This window comes from Bos mutus, chromosome 15, assembly GCF_027580195.1.
Source record: "Bos mutus isolate GX-2022 chromosome 15, NWIPB_WYAK_1.1, whole genome shotgun sequence".
Lineage (NCBI taxonomy): Eukaryota > Metazoa > Chordata > Mammalia > Artiodactyla > Bovidae > Bos > Bos mutus.
Window position 1 is genome coordinate 30,739,977 of NC_091631.1, and position 16,719 is coordinate 30,756,695.

The following is a 16,719-nucleotide window of genomic DNA, read 5'->3' on the forward strand; positions in this document are numbered from 1 at the left end:
ATGCATGAAAGTGAAAAGTGAAAGTGAAGTCGCTCAGTCGTGTCCGACTCTTAGCAACCCCATGGACTGCGGCCACCAGCAGCAGTGGAGAAACAGACATAGTGAATAGATTTATAGACCTGGGGAGAGGGGAGGAGAAGGTGAGATGTATGGAAAGAGTAACATGGAAACTTATATTACCGTATGTAAAATAGCCAACGGGAATTTGCTGTATGACTCAGGAAACTCAAACAGGGGCTCGGTATCAACCTAGAGGGGTGGGATGCGGAAGGGGATGGGAGGGAGGTTCAAAACGGGCGGGGATATATGTACACCTATGACTGAATCATGTTGAGGGTAGACAGAAAACAACAAAATTCTGTAAAGCAATTATCCTTCAATAAAGAATACATTAATTTAAAAAAAAACACCCCTCAAAAAAGATCCTGCCAGTCACAACTAAGACCTGGTGTAGCCAAATAAATGAATGAATTAATAAAATTTATTAATAAATTTTAATAAAGTTAATAAAATCAATAAGTTAGTAAAGTTAATAAAATAAAATGAGTTAATAAAATTTTCTTTAAGAAAGTAAAAGATAAAACAAAAAAAATAGGCTGTACAGACAACTGTGTACATCTATATTTAATATTATATACTGGTAGTGCATCAAAAAAGGTCTTAAATGGTACCATTAGCACAAGAGCAGCAGGCAGGGGTAAAAGTGAGAAGAGGGACGTGGAGGAAGAGGAAGCAAAGGGGGACTTGGGCTCTGTGATTCATTCATACACAATAAGCACACATTTCTTGGAAATAAAATGAAATGAAAGCACCAAAGTGGAAACACTCTGTTCCAATCTTCACCCAAACCAGGGACGCCTTCTTGGAGCCACTTCAGGTCCTCAGCATGCCCACCACCAGGGTGTAGGTAGCTTCCATGGGGAAGCACCACCCTCTGGACTCACCCCTATCCAGCCCCTCTACCCTCACAACCTGGAGGTCCCTAAGTGAAATCATCTTAGGGTCCCAGTCCCTAGTGGCTGAGATGGTAAAGAGTCTGCCTGCAGTCTGGGAGACCTGGGTTTGATCCCTGGGTGGAAAAGATCCCATGGAGGAGGAAATGGCAACCCACTGCAGTATTCTTGCTTGGAAAACCTAATGGATGGAGGAGCCTGGCAGGCTACAATCTGTGGCATCGCAAAGAGTTGGAAATGACTGAGCGACTTCAATTTCAGTTACCTGCAGGCATGAGGGAGAGTGGAGGACCCTCTGGATCCAGTAGAAATTTCCACCTCTATGACTCATGACCCCTTCCCTGTCTGGTCCATAAGACATTCCTTCTTGGTATCTCTGAACCACACCACCCTGCTGATTCATCCACCCTGATGCAGCCTGCTCACCTGGCCCACAACCCAGTGCCAGTCCCTCACTTCCTCCAGTTCTCCTGCCTCAGGGTCCCCCGGCATACCACCCCCTGGGGTTGTGTTGAGGGTGGAAATGGACCAGAGCAGACTCACCTTCAGAGAGAACACCCCCTCACTACTCCCACCCCAAGACCTGGGAAACAGACTGACAGCGCTGACCAAGGCGGTGTCTCAACTGCAAAGTGAGGTAGCAGGTACGCAGCAGGCTCTGGGGGAGGCAGGGCCACACTGGCCGCCAAATGAGCCAGCATCCTCAATCGCTCCATCACCCAAGTGCACAACAGCTTCGAGAACCTGGGACCCCCATTCCTGAGACCCCGGAGCAATGCCAGGGTTGGTGGAGTCCCAGGGGTCCTCAGAAACTGGGTTTCTGGACACTAGAGGGGAGGGGCTCAGGCTCCAGCTTCTGGGGAATCTGGACCCTCCTCCCCAGCTCACATGTTACTGTACTGGGAGCAAGAATCAGTGGGGGCTGGGGACCTGCCCCAGGAGGCAGATCTCGATGCCCAACAGGGTCTTCCAGGGGACTGATGCAGGGGGAGGGTCCCTTTTTCTGTTGCTGACTAGAGCAGCCTAGAGAGCTGAGGGCAGGGGTCACTTCATAGGCGCCACTGCTGTTTTTCTTGCCTCAATAAAGTCTCTGCTCTGGAGCACAAATGTCTCCAGTTCAGTTCAGTTCAGTTGCTTAATTATGTCCTACTCTTTGTGACCCCATGAATTGCAGCACGCCAGGCCTCCCTGCCCATCATCAACTCCTAGAGTCTACACAAAACCATGTTCATCGAGTTGGTGATGCCATCCAGCCATCTCATCCTCTGCTGTCCCGTTCTCCTCCTGCCCCCAATCCCTCCCAGCATTAGGGCCTTTTCCAATGAGTCAACTCTTCACATGAGGTGGCCAAAGTATTGGAGTTTCAGCTCAACATCAGTCCTTCCAAAGAACACCCAGGACTGATCTCCTTTAGCATGGACCGGTTGGATCTTCTTGCTGTCCAAGGGACTCTCAAGAGTCTTCTCCAACACCACAATTCAAAAGCATCAATTCTTCGGCGCTCAGCTTTCTTCACAGTCCAACTCTCACATCCATACATGACCCCTGGAAAAACCATAGCCTTGACTAGACGAACCTTTGTTGGCAAAGCAATGCCTCTGTTTTTTAATATGCTATCTAGGTTGGTCATAACTTTCCTTCCAAGGAGTAAATGTCTCTTAATTTTATGGCTGCAATCACCATCTGCAGTGATTTTGGAGCCCCTCAAAAAAAGTCTGACACTGTTTCCCCATCTATTTCCCATGAAGTGATGGGACCGGATACCATGCTCTTAGTTTTCTGAATGTTGAGCTTGAAGCCAACTTTTAACTCTCCTCCTTCACTTTCATTCAGAGTGTGTTAATCTCTGTCTCATGGTGTTTTGAGATTGCCAATCCCGAAAATGAACCCTGGTGGGAGAGGACACACAGAAATGGCTTGCTCTGGGGACCCGATGTCCTGGGCTTAGGCTCCTACTTTGAGCTCCTTCAGAAGTTTGATTGAACTGAGACAGGGGTGTGGGGGTGGGGGCAGGGGTCCTAGTTTGAAAACAACCTCTCTGACTTCTTTCCTTGGATCTGCATTTCTTGCCAGACAAATGGCTGAGGAAGCCATCTGTCCCCCTTCCTGCCTTCTGGGCTGTTGTGAGGAACCTCTAGGTCTATTAAAGCATCTGGGGTTGCAGGCTATGGTGTGTGACAAGGGTCTGCACCTGGACCATGTCTAAAAGTGATCAAGAAGTCATTCATTTGAGTCCCTGAGTCCCATAAAACCAAAGCAGGGCAGAGAGTCCAGTCTCATGAAACGAACCAGTCATGAAATTTGATGTCACCATACTGCAGCACTATTTAATGGAGTAGCCATCAAAGCACTGCCCTTGCTTGTTCCCAGGAGTCCCCACCACAGAGCCGGGCTCCCTCCACCCTACCATGGGCTCAAATCCCCCAATATCCTGGTTGGAGACATGCCTGCTAGGTCTGGGTCTGAAACCACCTTCTTGCTTCTCCAAGCTCTTTGAAGCTTCCCTTCTTCTTTTGGAGGTCACATGTTCCCAGGACTCCTAAGTAGCAGGCACTGAATGTTCAGAGCCCAGCTCCTAAGAGCTGGAACCCCCAAGAGGCCAAGAGCAGGGTCTTCCAGGACAGCAGAGAGAAGGCCCCCTTGGAGAGTGAGTCTCCCTGCCCTCCTACTGCAGAGAGAAGAAAAGGCAGTGAATGGTCAGCAGGGCCATGGGGGAGTCAAAGAGCCGAGGGAGGGACCCGATGGTGACTCACTTGGCACAAACTCACAGCTTGGCCTCTTCTTCTCTGCAAAAGACACCACAGTGAGGCCTCCAGGTAGACAGACCCTCACACTCCAGACTTCCCTTCCCTCCAGGCCCTGGTACAACTATTCCCAATTCAATCCATCTTCCCCTTCTCCCAAATACACTTCTGACTTCCCTTCCTCCTCCTTCTTCCAGTAAGTCTTCCCTTTTTGCCTTTCCATCGCTGCCCCACCCTGGCCCAGTCACTCTGTCCTGCCTCAGCACTGGGGAATAGCACACGTGCGTCCCATCAACCCACTACGCCCACGGCCTCCTGGGATCTGAAGCAGCCCTCCTGCCACTTTCCTCTGCTTATTGCCCTCCTTAACCAGGTTCTTTTGGTCTATTAGACTGTGTAGCAGAAGGAAAATTTTGAGAACATTTGGAGAATCTTCTAAGAATATTCACACATGCAGAAAGCACTTATCTGACTGCCACTGAGCTGGCAGAACCTGAGTCACAAAGAAAAATATCTCCAACTAGCTTCTGGCCCTCAACTTCCTCATTAATGACGTGGGTCTCTTGAAGGCCCTGGGGACTGAAATCAACTGGGGACCTCCTGGCAGTCCTGCTTCCCTCATGCATGGCTCACCACCCAGATAGGCGCAGTTAAAGTGGCTGCACATCTGATCACTGCTGGAGAGAGTCATCAGGCTTTTGTTTCCATCCTTGGAGAAGTTGCTCACCACGAAGACTTCATATGGGGGGATCAGCACCTCACGCTCCTCAGGAAAGACAGACAGGGCCTGGATGGGGGCTCCAGAGCAAGTCCTTAGAGAGAAGAAGGTGGCACTACCAAATCCGCGGGCCACTGCCTCATCCAGTGAGCTGGAGGCAAACTGGCCCAAGCGGATAGAGTCCCCCACACTCTTGGGTACAAAGTGAATCCTGCGCACGCCACGGAACACCTCTTGCCTGGGTTCCCTGCTGCAGCCCCCACCACCCCGCAGCAGCTGCAGGGCCCGGGTCAGGTAGAAATGCAGGGCCTTGAAAGGGAAGTGCTTCATGTAGGACTCCCAGGAGCCACCGCCAGTCCGCACAGCCTGGTTTAGCTCCCGGTACAAAGTGTTGGATGAGTTGGTGTAGACCATGATGGCAATTCCATGCTGGCTTCTGAAGCCAGGAGGCAGAGTGAGCCCTGCACGTTTTTGTTCCCAGGCCTTCTGGGCTGTCTCCCAGGACTCCCGCAACCGAGTATGGTTGGCCATCTCCTTCTCTAACAGAAGCACTGCTTTCTCCTCCATCTCCTCCGAGCAGCCCACATAGGCATCATCAAATGTGTCTGGAGCCAGGCTCAAGTACTGGATGGTAACACCCTGGACATATGGAGGTAAGGAAGAAAGGGGCCACACAGAAAAGTGTATAAGTTCAGGGTACTGGACTAAGGTCCTAGACACAGATTATTTCAGAAACCCAGAATCTCTTTTCTATGCTCAAATATCTGAAGTCTGATATTTGGCAAGACCTCAAGGGTTTAAATAACAGGCAATGAAGTCAGAGAGACATTGGTTCAAATCTTGAATTCACCACCTACTGCCTGTAAGATCTTGGCCAAGTCTCTGGGCTCCAGGTCCTGCACTTATAAAGTCAGTATACTTCCAACCTCACAGGGTTATTGTCAGGACTGCATATAGATCTTAACTAACTAAAAGGGGTCATCTATCATTAGAGAGGTTCCTGCACTTGGTGGAATGTGGCGCTGGGTGACTTCCAAGCACCATTCTGGCTTTAAGACTGTGTGCCCATGACATACAAATATGCCCTCAATCTCCAATGACCTGGCCCCATGCCCAGCCTGACTCTTTCCCTCTCCCACACAGGTATGTAGACACTAGGGCCCTGTCAGCTCTGAGACTCAGTCCTCCTGCTCTAGAAGCCTGCATCCTCCTGGGCTGGGAGTGGGGAGGAGGTCAAGCCCTGGTCTGGGAGGGGCTGCAGGAGGGTAGTACACTTAAGTAACCCTAAGGAGAGTGTGCAGGCTGGGCCCCGGGTGGGAGATGGGAAGTGAGAGGAGGAAGCTGGAGGCTGTCCCGAGGGAGGAGGGTATGAAGGCAAGAGGGTCACAAGAGGAACTGTGGAGTGGAGGTGGGGTTCTGGGACATGGAGTGGGAACTTTGGGCTCCCTGAGGGTGTGGAGGTTACTGAGAGGAAGCGGATTCAGAGGATGACATCCTAGAGAAGCGTCCCTGGGAGGGATCTTTGAGGAGTCAGGTCCCGGGTCCCACCCCCCCAAGTATTCCCTTTGCTGCAGCAGAAGGCTCTCCCCAGTTACCTGCCCAGGGTCATAACGGCGGACACCACTGCCGAGGGTGTAGAAGCTGAGGCAGCTGAGGCTTATCAGCAGAGTGGCTTGTATCATTCTTGCTGGATTCTTGGAGGGTGAGATCCAGATGAAGGTGGGACCAGCGATGGTCTTTCTTGGCTTCAGTGGGCTGGGGGACAGAGACTTGGAGCCTTTTTTCTCTGATGTGAGGGATCCCTGGTCCAGGACTTGGCCCGGCAGTGCACGGGCTGGTCCAAGGGCACGTCTAAGTGAGTGGACTCAGCTTGGATCATATCATCCCCCACTTCCACCCCAGCACAACCATAGCCTGTGTTCCCCGCCTCCTGATTCTTGGGGTTCTCAGAGCCATCTGCCCAGGAATGATAAAGTAGAAGGGTAATAATGGCTCTGCTGGAGTGGGGAGGGGACAGGGGTCAGGGACCCACCTGGAGGCAGCAGAGGCTTATTAGAAGGAAGAGTCAATTCTGATTCCACGATGGAACTGTTTCTTTGACTTGCTTTTTGTTGCTTCAGTTTTTATAATCATACATACAGTCCTGCCTCAGAGAACCCTGCCCCTCTGCCTGACTGTTAAACTAAAATACCTCTGTTCAACTCACAGGAAGAGAAGCTGACCTTTCCACCAGTGAATGGCTGCAAAAAAAGGAGAGATTAACACACTTTTTCTACAGGCTGGGCATTTCCTGCAAGATGTTTTGTAAGACTAACAGCCCTTTTTACTTAACTTCCTCACCACCTCCCCCTCTCTATTCTGCCATTTTACCTTGTTCTTCACCTCCCCCACCCCGCTCTTTTATAAAAGAACCTGGCATACGGACCCCATAAGTAGTTAATTTGAGACATTAGTCTGCCATCTTCTCAGTCAACCGACTTTCCAATAAAGTCATATTCCTTGCCTCAACACTTCATTTCTCAGAGTTATTGACCTGTCAGGCGGCAAGCAGAGCGAGCTTGGACTTGATAACAGGTCGAGAGAGGGAAGGAGAACTGAAGCTTCTGCATGGCAGGGGCTGAAGTCTGCACAGACGCTGCGCTGTGCTGTGAACCGGGAGTCCCGAGGGTCAGCCAAGTCCGAGGCTAACTATAGCATCAAAACAGTAACCTGATACCCATACCTCTCTTCCCCAAAAACAGTCAGCGGGGTGGGGGGAATCGGGCTGAAAGCTGTAACTTTCCTTCCCAGGGACTGCGAGGTCTATCTCCAGGATGCTTTTCTCCCTGCAAACCAGAGCTAGAGGAGGAGAATTGTGAGATGTGGTCTGTCCCTTGGGTGGGCCCTTTCGGCCATGGTTGGAACTCCAAGGCACTAGGCCAAGGGAACCCAGAGGGCTCTGCCTGCTGAGAGGTCACCACTTGTGCACTGTTGTTGTTGTCCTTGAGTCACTAAGTCTTTGTGACCCCGTGCACTGCAGCATGCCAGGCCTCCCAGTCCCTCACTATCTCCCAGAGTTTGCCTAAGTTCATGTTCATTGAATCGGTGATACCATCCAACCATCTCATCCTCTGTTGCCCTCTTTTCCTTCTGCCTTCAATCTTCCCCAGGATCAGGGTCTTTTCCAATGAGTTGGCTGTTCACATCAGGTGGCCAAAGTACTGGAGCGTCAGCTTCAGCATCAGTCTTTCCAATGAGTATTCAGGGTTGATTTCCTTTTGGATTGACTAGTTTGATCTCCTTGCTGTCCAAGGGACTCTGAAGAGTCTTCTCCAACACCACAGTTCAAAAACATCAATTCTTTGGCCATCTGCCTTCTTTACGGTCCAACTCTCACATCCATACATAACTACTGGAAAGACCATAGCTTTAATTATACGGACTTTTGTCGGCAAAGTGATGTCTTTGCTTCTTAATATACTGTCTAGGTTTCTCATGGGCTTTCCTGGTGGCTCAGAAAGTAAAGAATCTGCCCCCACTGTGGAAGAATTTGGGTAGGGTAGATCCCCTGGAGAAAGGAATGGCAACCTACCTCAGTATTCTTACCTGGAAAATTCCATGCACAGAGGAGCCTGGTGAGCTACAGTCTGTGGAGTCGCAAACAGCTGGACATGACCGAGAGACTCACACACACACACACACGCTAGGTTTGTCATAGCTTTCCATCCAAGAATCAATTGTCTTCTAATTTCATGCCTGCAGTCATCATCTGCAGTGATTTTAGACCCAAGAAGAGAAAATCTGTTGCTGCTTCCACCTTTTCCCCTTCTATTTGCCATGAAGTGGTGGGACTGGATGCCATGATATTAGTTTTTTTTAATATTGAGTTTTTAAGGTGACCTTTTCACTCTCCTCTTTCACCCTCATCAAGGGGCTCTATAGTTCCTCTTCACTTTCTGCCATTAACGTGGTATCATCTGCATATCTGAGGTTGTTGGTATTTCTCCTGGTAATCTTGATTCCAGCTTGTAAATCATCCGACCCAGCATTTCACATGATGTACTCTGCACAGAGGTTAAATAAACAGGGTGACAATATACAGCCTTGTTGTACTCCTTTCTCAGTTTTGAACCAGTCAGTTGTTTCATATAGTTTATTCCACTTATTTATTTGTATACAATTTGCATACGGCCAACAGTTGGGTGACATGTTGTCCAACATCTGAATGGCCCCCACCCACCTCCTTTCTGTTTATACCCCTTCCCTCCAGTAAGCTTCCCTTTCCTCCAGATGCAGAGCTCTCTCTCACATCCTCAGGGGCCAGGCTTGTCCCTCTCCAGACCCTCTGTCCCCTGACCTCTCAGACTCAGGCAACCCCATGTTTATAAACATTAGCCTTTCCCCTCACCTCCTTGGGCTTGCCTATAAATACACTAGCTCTGAGTTTTGGATACCTCGCAGGAGGTAATGAGAGAAGGGGCCAGCTGAGGAATCGGTCAGCAGCTCTGGGAGGAGCTTTCTGGTAGCGTGAGCCTCTGGGGGTGGCAGGATTCCTCCTTCAGAGTGGCCAAGGACTTGTGGATGCAGAAGCTAGTATTTAATAGATGTACTTGCTACTTGCTGTGTCTGAGGTGTGCGTAGAAGGTTAGATTCACCCCAGGGCCTTGTCCTGGTCTGGTTCTTTAATTCAGACCCATCTTCTTTCCCCTATCCCCTCAGGTTTGCCAGACAAAGAATTTCCTTCATCTAGAATCCTGCTTCCTGTAACCAAAAAGGAAGACAAGCTGTGTCCAGGGTTGAGAGAGGGAAATGAAAAGAGGGGCATCCCAAGGAGTTCCCTGGTGGCCTAGGGGTTATGATTTAGGCATTCACTTCAGTGGCCCAAGTTTAATCCCTGGTCAGGGAGCTGAGATCCCACAAACCAAAGAGCATAAACAAAAAGGAAGAGAGGCAGTCCAAAAGACCAGACTGCTTGTCAAAGACCACAGAAGATCAAGACAAGTTCTTTTGTTCCCTCCCAATGAGACTGGCCCCCCTAAGCTCTCTAAGATTAGAAATCAGGAGTCACTCTCCCGTTCTCCGTTACTGTGAAAACAGCATCTCACCTACGTATCCTGATGCCTCTCCCCCTAGGGGGTCCTGAGCACTGACAGTTGCTGGAACAGAAGGTACTATACTATACTGTCTGGACAAATAGGCCTGCAGGGACACAACACGGGGCCAGACCTGTTGGCATCAGGGTTTTCTCCTCTCTCCATCCTCTGGCTTTGGGGAATTGCTTCACTTATCCCGAGACCTGGCACCCCAAGAAAGACCCCAAGAGATGGAGTCAAATCTAGTCATCAAACAATGGTCTGGAGTGAAGTGGAAAGTCCTCCAAGATCACATGGCCAGTCAATGCTGGAGTTGGGACCCAGACTATCTAGTTTGGGATTTCTCCTTGCTCCTCAGGTGAGTCTCCATGCTCATCTGAAAGGATCGATGAGATACTCCCTGAGGCCAGGGATGCTGAATGTAGGACCAAACCCAGTGGGAAGGCACTTGTTCCAGCTTGAATCCTTGATTTGTCTCTGGATTCAGGGATTCCCTTTTTCATGGGAAGAGCTCTGGCCCAAAGAACCCTGAGCAGAGGCTAGTATTCCTGAGCCTAGGGGATATATCCAGAAATAGATGGGAGAGCGTCACATTTCTGAGCAGCTGTGTGGGAGAGGCACAACGGTTGTGGGGTTTGACAGTATAAAAGAGAAATCTGCCCTCCTCCTCCCCCGGTGACTGTCACTGGAGACCAACACCAGCTTCCCCACCACAGAGAAAGTCTAGGTAAGGGGCACACGACCCTCCTCCTGGGTACTTGGCAAGAAAAGCTGTTTCTGAAACAGGAAATATGGGCTGTTAGTGATGGAGTCATAGCAATCATTAGGAAAAGTTTCAGGAAACCTTTTCTCTTTGTCTGTTCAGGCTGCTATAACAAAAATACAACAAAGCAGGTAACTTATCAACAACAAACATTAATTTTTAACAGTTCTGGAGGCTGGAGGCTGAAAGTTTGAGATCTGGGTGCCACCCTGGTAAGATGAAGGCTTTTCCAGGTTCATAGCCAGCACCTTCCCCTGGGTCCTCACAGGTTGGAAGCTGCTAGGGAGCTCTGTGGGGTCTTTTATTACAAGAACAAAATTCCAGTCATTAGGGCTCATGAACTAATGAACCAATGATTTCCCCATGACTCACCTTCTAATACCATCACATCAGGCATTAGGGTTCCAGCATTTGAATTTTGGGGAGACACATTCAGACCTTTGCACATTGGATGGAGAACTTTGGGATACTTAGGGAGGTTTGAGGCCATTGGGTAATTTGGGGGTTTTTAGGAAGGGACATTACATTGCCTACAAAGGTCCATCTAGTCGAGGCTATGGTTTTTCCAGTGCTCATGTATGGATGTGAGAGTTGGACTGTGAAGAAAGCTGAGCACCGAAGAATTGATGCTTTTGAACTGTGGTGTTGGAGAAGACTCTTGAGAGTCCCTTGGACTGCAAGGAGATCCAACCAGTCCATTCTAAAGGAGATCAGTCCTGGGTGTTCTTTGGAAGGAATGATGTTGAAGCTGAAACTCCAGTACTTTGGCCACCTCATGTTTAGAGTTGACTCATTGGAAAAGACTCTGATGCTGGGAGGGATTGGGGACAGGAGGAGAAGGGGACAACAGAGGATGAGATGGCTGGATGCCATCACCGACTCGATGGACGTGAGTTTGAGTGAATTCCGGGAGATGGTGATGGACAGGGAGGTCTGACATGCTACAATTCATGGGGTCACAAAGAGTCGGACATGACTGAGCGACTGAACTGAACTGAACTGAACTGAGGAAGGGATTTGGAGCTACATCCCCAGTACGGAATGTTCATCACAGGCCTGGATGAGGGGAAACCAACAAGAGAAGTGCCCTGAGCAGGATGACAGGAACGACAGAAGGGTAGCATCTGAGAGAGGGAAAGGGGTTGCCAGTGCCTCCACTTCCTGGCCTTCCAGGCCCTTCCCAACACTCTGATCCCCACACCAAACATGAAATTTGATGTCATCACAGTGCAGCATCCCCCGACATCCTGGTTGGAGACATAGCTGCTAGGTCTGGGTCTGAAACCACCTTCTTGCTTCTCCAGGCTCTTCAAAGCCTCCCTTCTTCATATGGAGGTCACATGGTCCCAGGACTCCTAAGTGGCGGGTCCTGAACTTTCAGATCCTTGTTTCTAAGAGCCAGAATCCCCAAGAGGCCAAGAGCAGGGTCTGCCAGGAAAGCAGAGAGAAGACCCCCTTGGAGAGTGAGTCTGCCTGCCCTCCTGCTAGAGAAAGAAGAAAAGGCAGTGAATGGTCAGCAGGGCCAGGGGAGTCAAAGCAAGGGAAAGAGGGGCAGGAGGGTGACTCACTTGGCACAGACTCACATCTCGGCCTCTTCCTCCCTGAAACAGACAGCACAGTGAGGCCTCCATGTAGACAAACCCTCACATCCCAAACTTCCCTTCCCACCAAGCCCTGGCAAAGCCACGTCCCATCTCAATCCAGCTTTCCCTTCTCCCAAATATACTTCTGACTACCATTCCTCCTCCTTCTCCCAAGAAATCTTCCCCGTTTGCCGTTCCATCCCTGCCCCACCCTGGCCCCAATCCCTGGGTCCCTTCCTCAGCACTGGGGAATAGCATCCGTGTGTCCTGTCAGCCCCACTACACCCAGAGCCTCCTGAAGCCGCACTCCTGCCACTTTCCTCTGCTTAGCATCCTCCTTAACTAGGTATTTTGGTCTATTAGACTGTATAGCAGAAGAACATTTTGAGGACATTTAAAGAATCATCTGAGAATATTCACACATGCAGTAAACCCCATGGGGCCTTGTCTGAGTGGCTGAACCTGAGACAAAGAAAATAACTTCAGCTAATTTCTGGCCTTCAACTTCCCCATTAGTCACATGGGTCTCCTGAAAGGCCCTAGACATTTAAGTCAACCAGGGGTCTCCTGCCAGTCTTGCTTCCCTCATGCATGGCTCACCATCCAGATAGGCACAGTTAAAGTGGCTGCAGATGTGATTGGTGCTGGAGAGAGTCACCAGGCTGTGGGTTTCGTTCTGGAAGAAATCAGTAACCACGAAGACTTCATGTGGGGGGATCAGCACCTCATGCTGCTCTGGAAAGACAGATAGGTCCTGGATCGGGGCCCCAAAGCAAGTCCTTAGGGAGAAGAAGGTGGTATTACCAAAACTGCGGGCCACTGCCTCATTCAGGGAGCTGGAGGCAAACTGGCCAAAGCGGATAGAGTCCCACAGCCTCTTAGGTTCAAAGCGAATTGTGCGCACGCCTCGGAATACCATCTGCCCGGGTTCCCTGCTGCAGACCCCACTGCCCTGCAGCAGCTGCAGGGCCCGGGTCAGGTAGAAATGCAGGGCCTTGAAGTGGAACTGGTTCATGTAGGACTCCCAGGAGCCACCGCCTGTCTGCACAGCCTCGTTCAGCTTCTGGTGCAAAGTGTTGGATGAGTTGGTATAGAGCACAATGGCGATTCCATGCTCGGTTTTGAAGCCCGTAGGCAGGCTGAGCCCTGGACTTTTTTGCTCCCAGTACTTCCTAGCTGTCTCCCAGGCATCCCACAGCCAGGTATGGTGGACCATCTCCCTCTGTAGCAGATGGACTGCCACCTCCTCCATCTCTTCCAAGCAGCCCACATAGGAATCATCAAAGGTGTCTGGAGCCAGATCCAGGTCCTTGGAGGTAATATCCTGGGCATATGGAGAAAAGAAAGAGAGGAGCCACACAGGAAAACATGTAAATTCAGGGTACTGAACAGAGGTCCTGTGGGCAGTTCAGTTCAGAAACACAGAATCTCATTTCTATGCTCAAATATCTAGAGTGTGAACTTTGTCAAGAGCTCAAAAACTTAAATAATAGGCACTGAAGTCAGACAGATGTGGGTTCAGTTCTGAATTCTCCAGCTACTGACTGTGAGATCTTGGGCAAGTCTCAACTTTTCTGGGCTTCAGTTTCTCCCCCTATACACTGAGGATACTTCCTGACTTCACAGGGTTATTGTCAGGACCGCGTATAGATCCTCTCTATGTACTAAGAGGGTCGTTTATTATTAGAGAGGTTCCTGCACTTCGGATGTGGGGCTGGATGACCTCCAAGCACATTTCTGGCTCTGAGACTTACTGTGCGGATGACATACAAATATACACTCAATCTCCAATGACCTGACCCCATGCCCAGACTGACTCTTTCCCTCTCCCACACAGGTGTGTAGATACCACACCATGTCCCTGTCAGCACTGAGACTCAGTCCTCTCCTGCTCTAGAAGCCTGCATTCTCCAACCTGGGTGGGAGTGGGGAGGAGGTCAAGCCCTAGTCTGGGAGGGGCTGCAGGAGGGTTGTACACAGGTAACCCTAAGGAGAGTGTGCAGGCTGGGCCCCGGGTGGGAGATGGGAAGTGAGAGGAGGAAGCTGGAGGCTGTCCCGAGGGAGGCGGGTATGAAGGCAGGAGGGTCAGAGGAGGACCAGTGGGTGGAGGTGGGGTTCTGGGAGATGGAATGGGAACTTGTGGCTCCCTGCAGGGGTGGAGGTTCCTGAGAAGAGGATTCAGAGGATGGCATCCTAGAGAAGCATCCCTGGGAGGGATCTTTGAGGAGTCAGGCCCTGGGTTTCCCCCACTCCACAAGTGTTCCCTTTGCTGCAGCAGAAGGCTCTCCCCAGTTACCTGCCCATGGCTGCCCAGGGTGTGGAGGCTGAGGCAGCTGAGGGTGATCAGCAGAGCCGCCAGCATTATCCTCAGAGACACTTGGAGAGTGAGATCCAGTTGAGGGTGGGACCAGCAATGGTGGATTCTCAGGTTTGCTGGGATGGTGACAGAGACTTGGAGCCTTTCTTCTCTGTGTGAAGGGTCCCTGGCCCAGGACTTGGCCGGGCAGGGCGTGGGCAGGTCCAAGAGCGCTGAGTGAGTGGGTGTGGTTGGATTATAACATCCCCCACCTCCACCCAGCACAACATTGGTCTCTGTTCACTGCCGCCTGGTTCCTGGAGTGCTTAGAGCCATCTGCACAGGAATGATAAAGGCAGGGGTGGGGGTTGAGGAGGGGAGGTGATTTGGCTCTACTTAGAGTCAGGCGGGGCCTGGAGTCAGAGGCCCAACTGGAGGCGGCCCAGGCCTGTTAGAAGGAAGCTGCTGCTGCTGCTGCTAAGTTGCTTCAGTCGTGTCCGACTCTTCGGCCCCATAGACGGCAGCCCAGCAGGCTTCCCCATCCTTGGGGTTCTCCAGGCAAGAACCCTGGAGTGGGTTGCCATTTCCTTCTCCAATGCATGAAAGTGAAAAGTGAAAGTGAAGTTGCTCAGGCATGTCCAACTCTTCACAGCCCCATGGACTGCAGCCTACCAGGCTCCTCCGTCCATGGGATTTTCTAGGCAAAAGTACTGGAGTGGGGTGCCATTGCCTTCTCCTAGTCAGCTCTAACTCTAGGATGGAACTGTTTCTTTGACTTGCTTTTTGTTGCTTCAGATTTTATAATTATACACGAAATCCTGCCTCAGAGAACCCTGCTTCTCAGCCTGACTATTAAACTAAAGTACCTCTGTTCAGCTCACAGGAAAATAATCTAACTCCCATGCCAGTGAATGGCTGCAAAAAAGAAGAGATTAACATATCTTCTCCATAGGCTAGGCATTTCCTCCGAGATGTTTTGTAAAACTCAGGGCGCTTTTTACTTTACTTCTGCCCAGCCTCTCCCTCTCTGTTTTGCCTTTTTACTTTATTCCTCACCTCGCTTTCTCTGCCGTTAAAAAAAAAAATAACCTGGCAATACAAATCCCTATAAGATAGTTGAGACATTCGTCTGCCATTTTCCTGGTCAGCTGCCTTTCCACATAAAGTCGTATTCCTTGTCTCAGCACTTCCTTTCTCAATTTATTGAGCTGTTGTGTGGCTAGCAGAGCGACCTTGGATTTGGTAGCAGGCCAAAAACAAGAAGGAGCGCTGACAGTTCTGGGTGGCAGGCCCTGGGGTCTGCTCAGGAGCTGCACTATCTCCTGTCCCCTGTGTCCCGCTGATCTACAGTGTCCATGGCTAACTACAGCCCCCCACCCAGGCAGTGACCCGACACCTCCCTTCCCTGACAGCAGACACCCAGTGGGAGCAGGGGCCAGAGCTATAACTCCCCTTGCCTTGGACTGCGAGGCCTTTCTCCAGGACCTTCTTTGTCTCCTAGCAAGACCAAGGCTACACACAGCAAGAGAACTGTGAGAAGTGTTTTTCCCTCAGGCAATCTGTGACTGCCATGGCCCAGCCTCCACACCAGAAGTCTGAGAGGACCAAGAAAGTTATACCTGCTGAGAGTTCACCTCTTGTGTGCTCCTTTATTTGCATACAATTTGCATACGGCCAACTCCTTGGGTCACGTGTACTCCTGCATTTGAGGGGCCCCCACCCTTCCCCTTTCTCTTTAAGCCCCTTCCCTTCAGTAAGCCTTGCCCAGATGCAGAGCTCTCTCTCACATCCTCAGGGGCCAACCTCGGCCCTCCACAGACCCTCAGTCCCCTGACTCTCAGACTCAGGTGACCTATGTTTATAAACACTAGCCTTTCCCCTCACCTCCCTGGGCTTGCCTATAAATACCCTAGCTCTGGGTTTTGGATGCTCCCATCAGTCAGCAGCTCGGGGAAGAGCTTTCTGGCAGCATGAGCTTCTGGGGTGGCAGGATTCCTCTTTCAGAGTGTCCAAGGACCTGGGGGTCCAGAATCCAGGATTTAAGAGATGTGCCTGCCGCCTGCTGTGTCTGAGAAGGGTGAAGAAAGTTAAACACACCCCGGGGACTTGTCCTGCTCTGGCTCATTAATTTAGCCCTATCTTTGTTCCCCCACCCACTTAGGTTGCTAGACAAGTAAAAAATTTCACCTAGAATCCCATTTCCTCCAGAAATTCTTCCTGTAGATCAAAAAGGAAGACAAACTGTGTCCAGGCTTATGGAAGGGTGGGGAGGGAGGTGAAAAGAGGCATATCCCAGGGAGTTCCCTGGTGCCACAGTGGTCAGGATTTCAGGCTTTCACTGCTGTGGCCCAGGTTCAGTCCCTGGTCAGGGAACTGAAATCCCACAAACCATGAAGCATGACCAAACGAAGAAGAAGAGACGTGGTCCCGAAACCGGACTGCTCCTCAGGCAAACACAACAAATCCAGACAAGTTCTTCATCCCCTTCTAATTTAGACTGGCTTCCCCAAAGCACTCCAAGATCAGAAAATCAGGAGTCACTCTGCTGTTCTCCATTACTGTGAAAAAACAGCAACTCATCTACATATCC

General features: G+C 50.5%; 2 protein-coding genes across 10 annotated transcripts; both read right to left on the reverse strand.

The window, feature by feature from the left end:
- Nucleotides 1-592: 592 nt before the first annotated feature.
- LOC102273748 (ecto-ADP-ribosyltransferase 5) lies at nucleotides 593-7,194 on the reverse strand. Of its 9 annotated transcripts, none has more exons than XM_070383800.1 (6): nucleotides 6,949-7,194; nucleotides 6,622-6,655; nucleotides 6,011-6,266; nucleotides 4,331-5,054; nucleotides 3,707-3,739; nucleotides 593-3,621 (listed from the first exon to the last, which is right to left on the reverse strand). In XM_070383800.1, the coding sequence occupies exons 1-6, from the start codon at nucleotides 7,022-7,024 to the stop codon at nucleotides 3,515-3,517; spliced, it is 1,230 nt and encodes a 409-aa protein (XP_070239901.1). In that variant the 5' UTR covers nucleotides 7,025-7,194; the 3' UTR covers nucleotides 593-3,514. The 9 variants fall into 9 exon arrangements, with proteins under 9 accessions (XP_070239901.1, XP_070239903.1, XP_070239902.1 ...); XM_070383802.1 differs by having other exon boundaries at nucleotides 6,011-6,170; nucleotides 6,949-7,192; XM_070383801.1 differs by having other exon boundaries at nucleotides 6,841-7,192.
- Nucleotides 7,195-11,627: 4,433 nt separating this feature from the next.
- LOC102274037 (ecto-ADP-ribosyltransferase 5) lies at nucleotides 11,628-14,329 on the reverse strand. Its single transcript, XM_070383167.1, has 4 exons — nucleotides 14,130-14,329; nucleotides 12,434-13,157; nucleotides 11,819-11,851; nucleotides 11,628-11,734 (listed from the first exon to the last, which is right to left on the reverse strand). The coding sequence occupies exons 1-4, from the start codon at nucleotides 14,193-14,195 to the stop codon at nucleotides 11,628-11,630; spliced, it is 930 nt and encodes a 309-aa protein (XP_070239268.1). The 5' UTR covers nucleotides 14,196-14,329.
- Nucleotides 14,330-16,719: the final 2,390 nt, after the last annotated feature.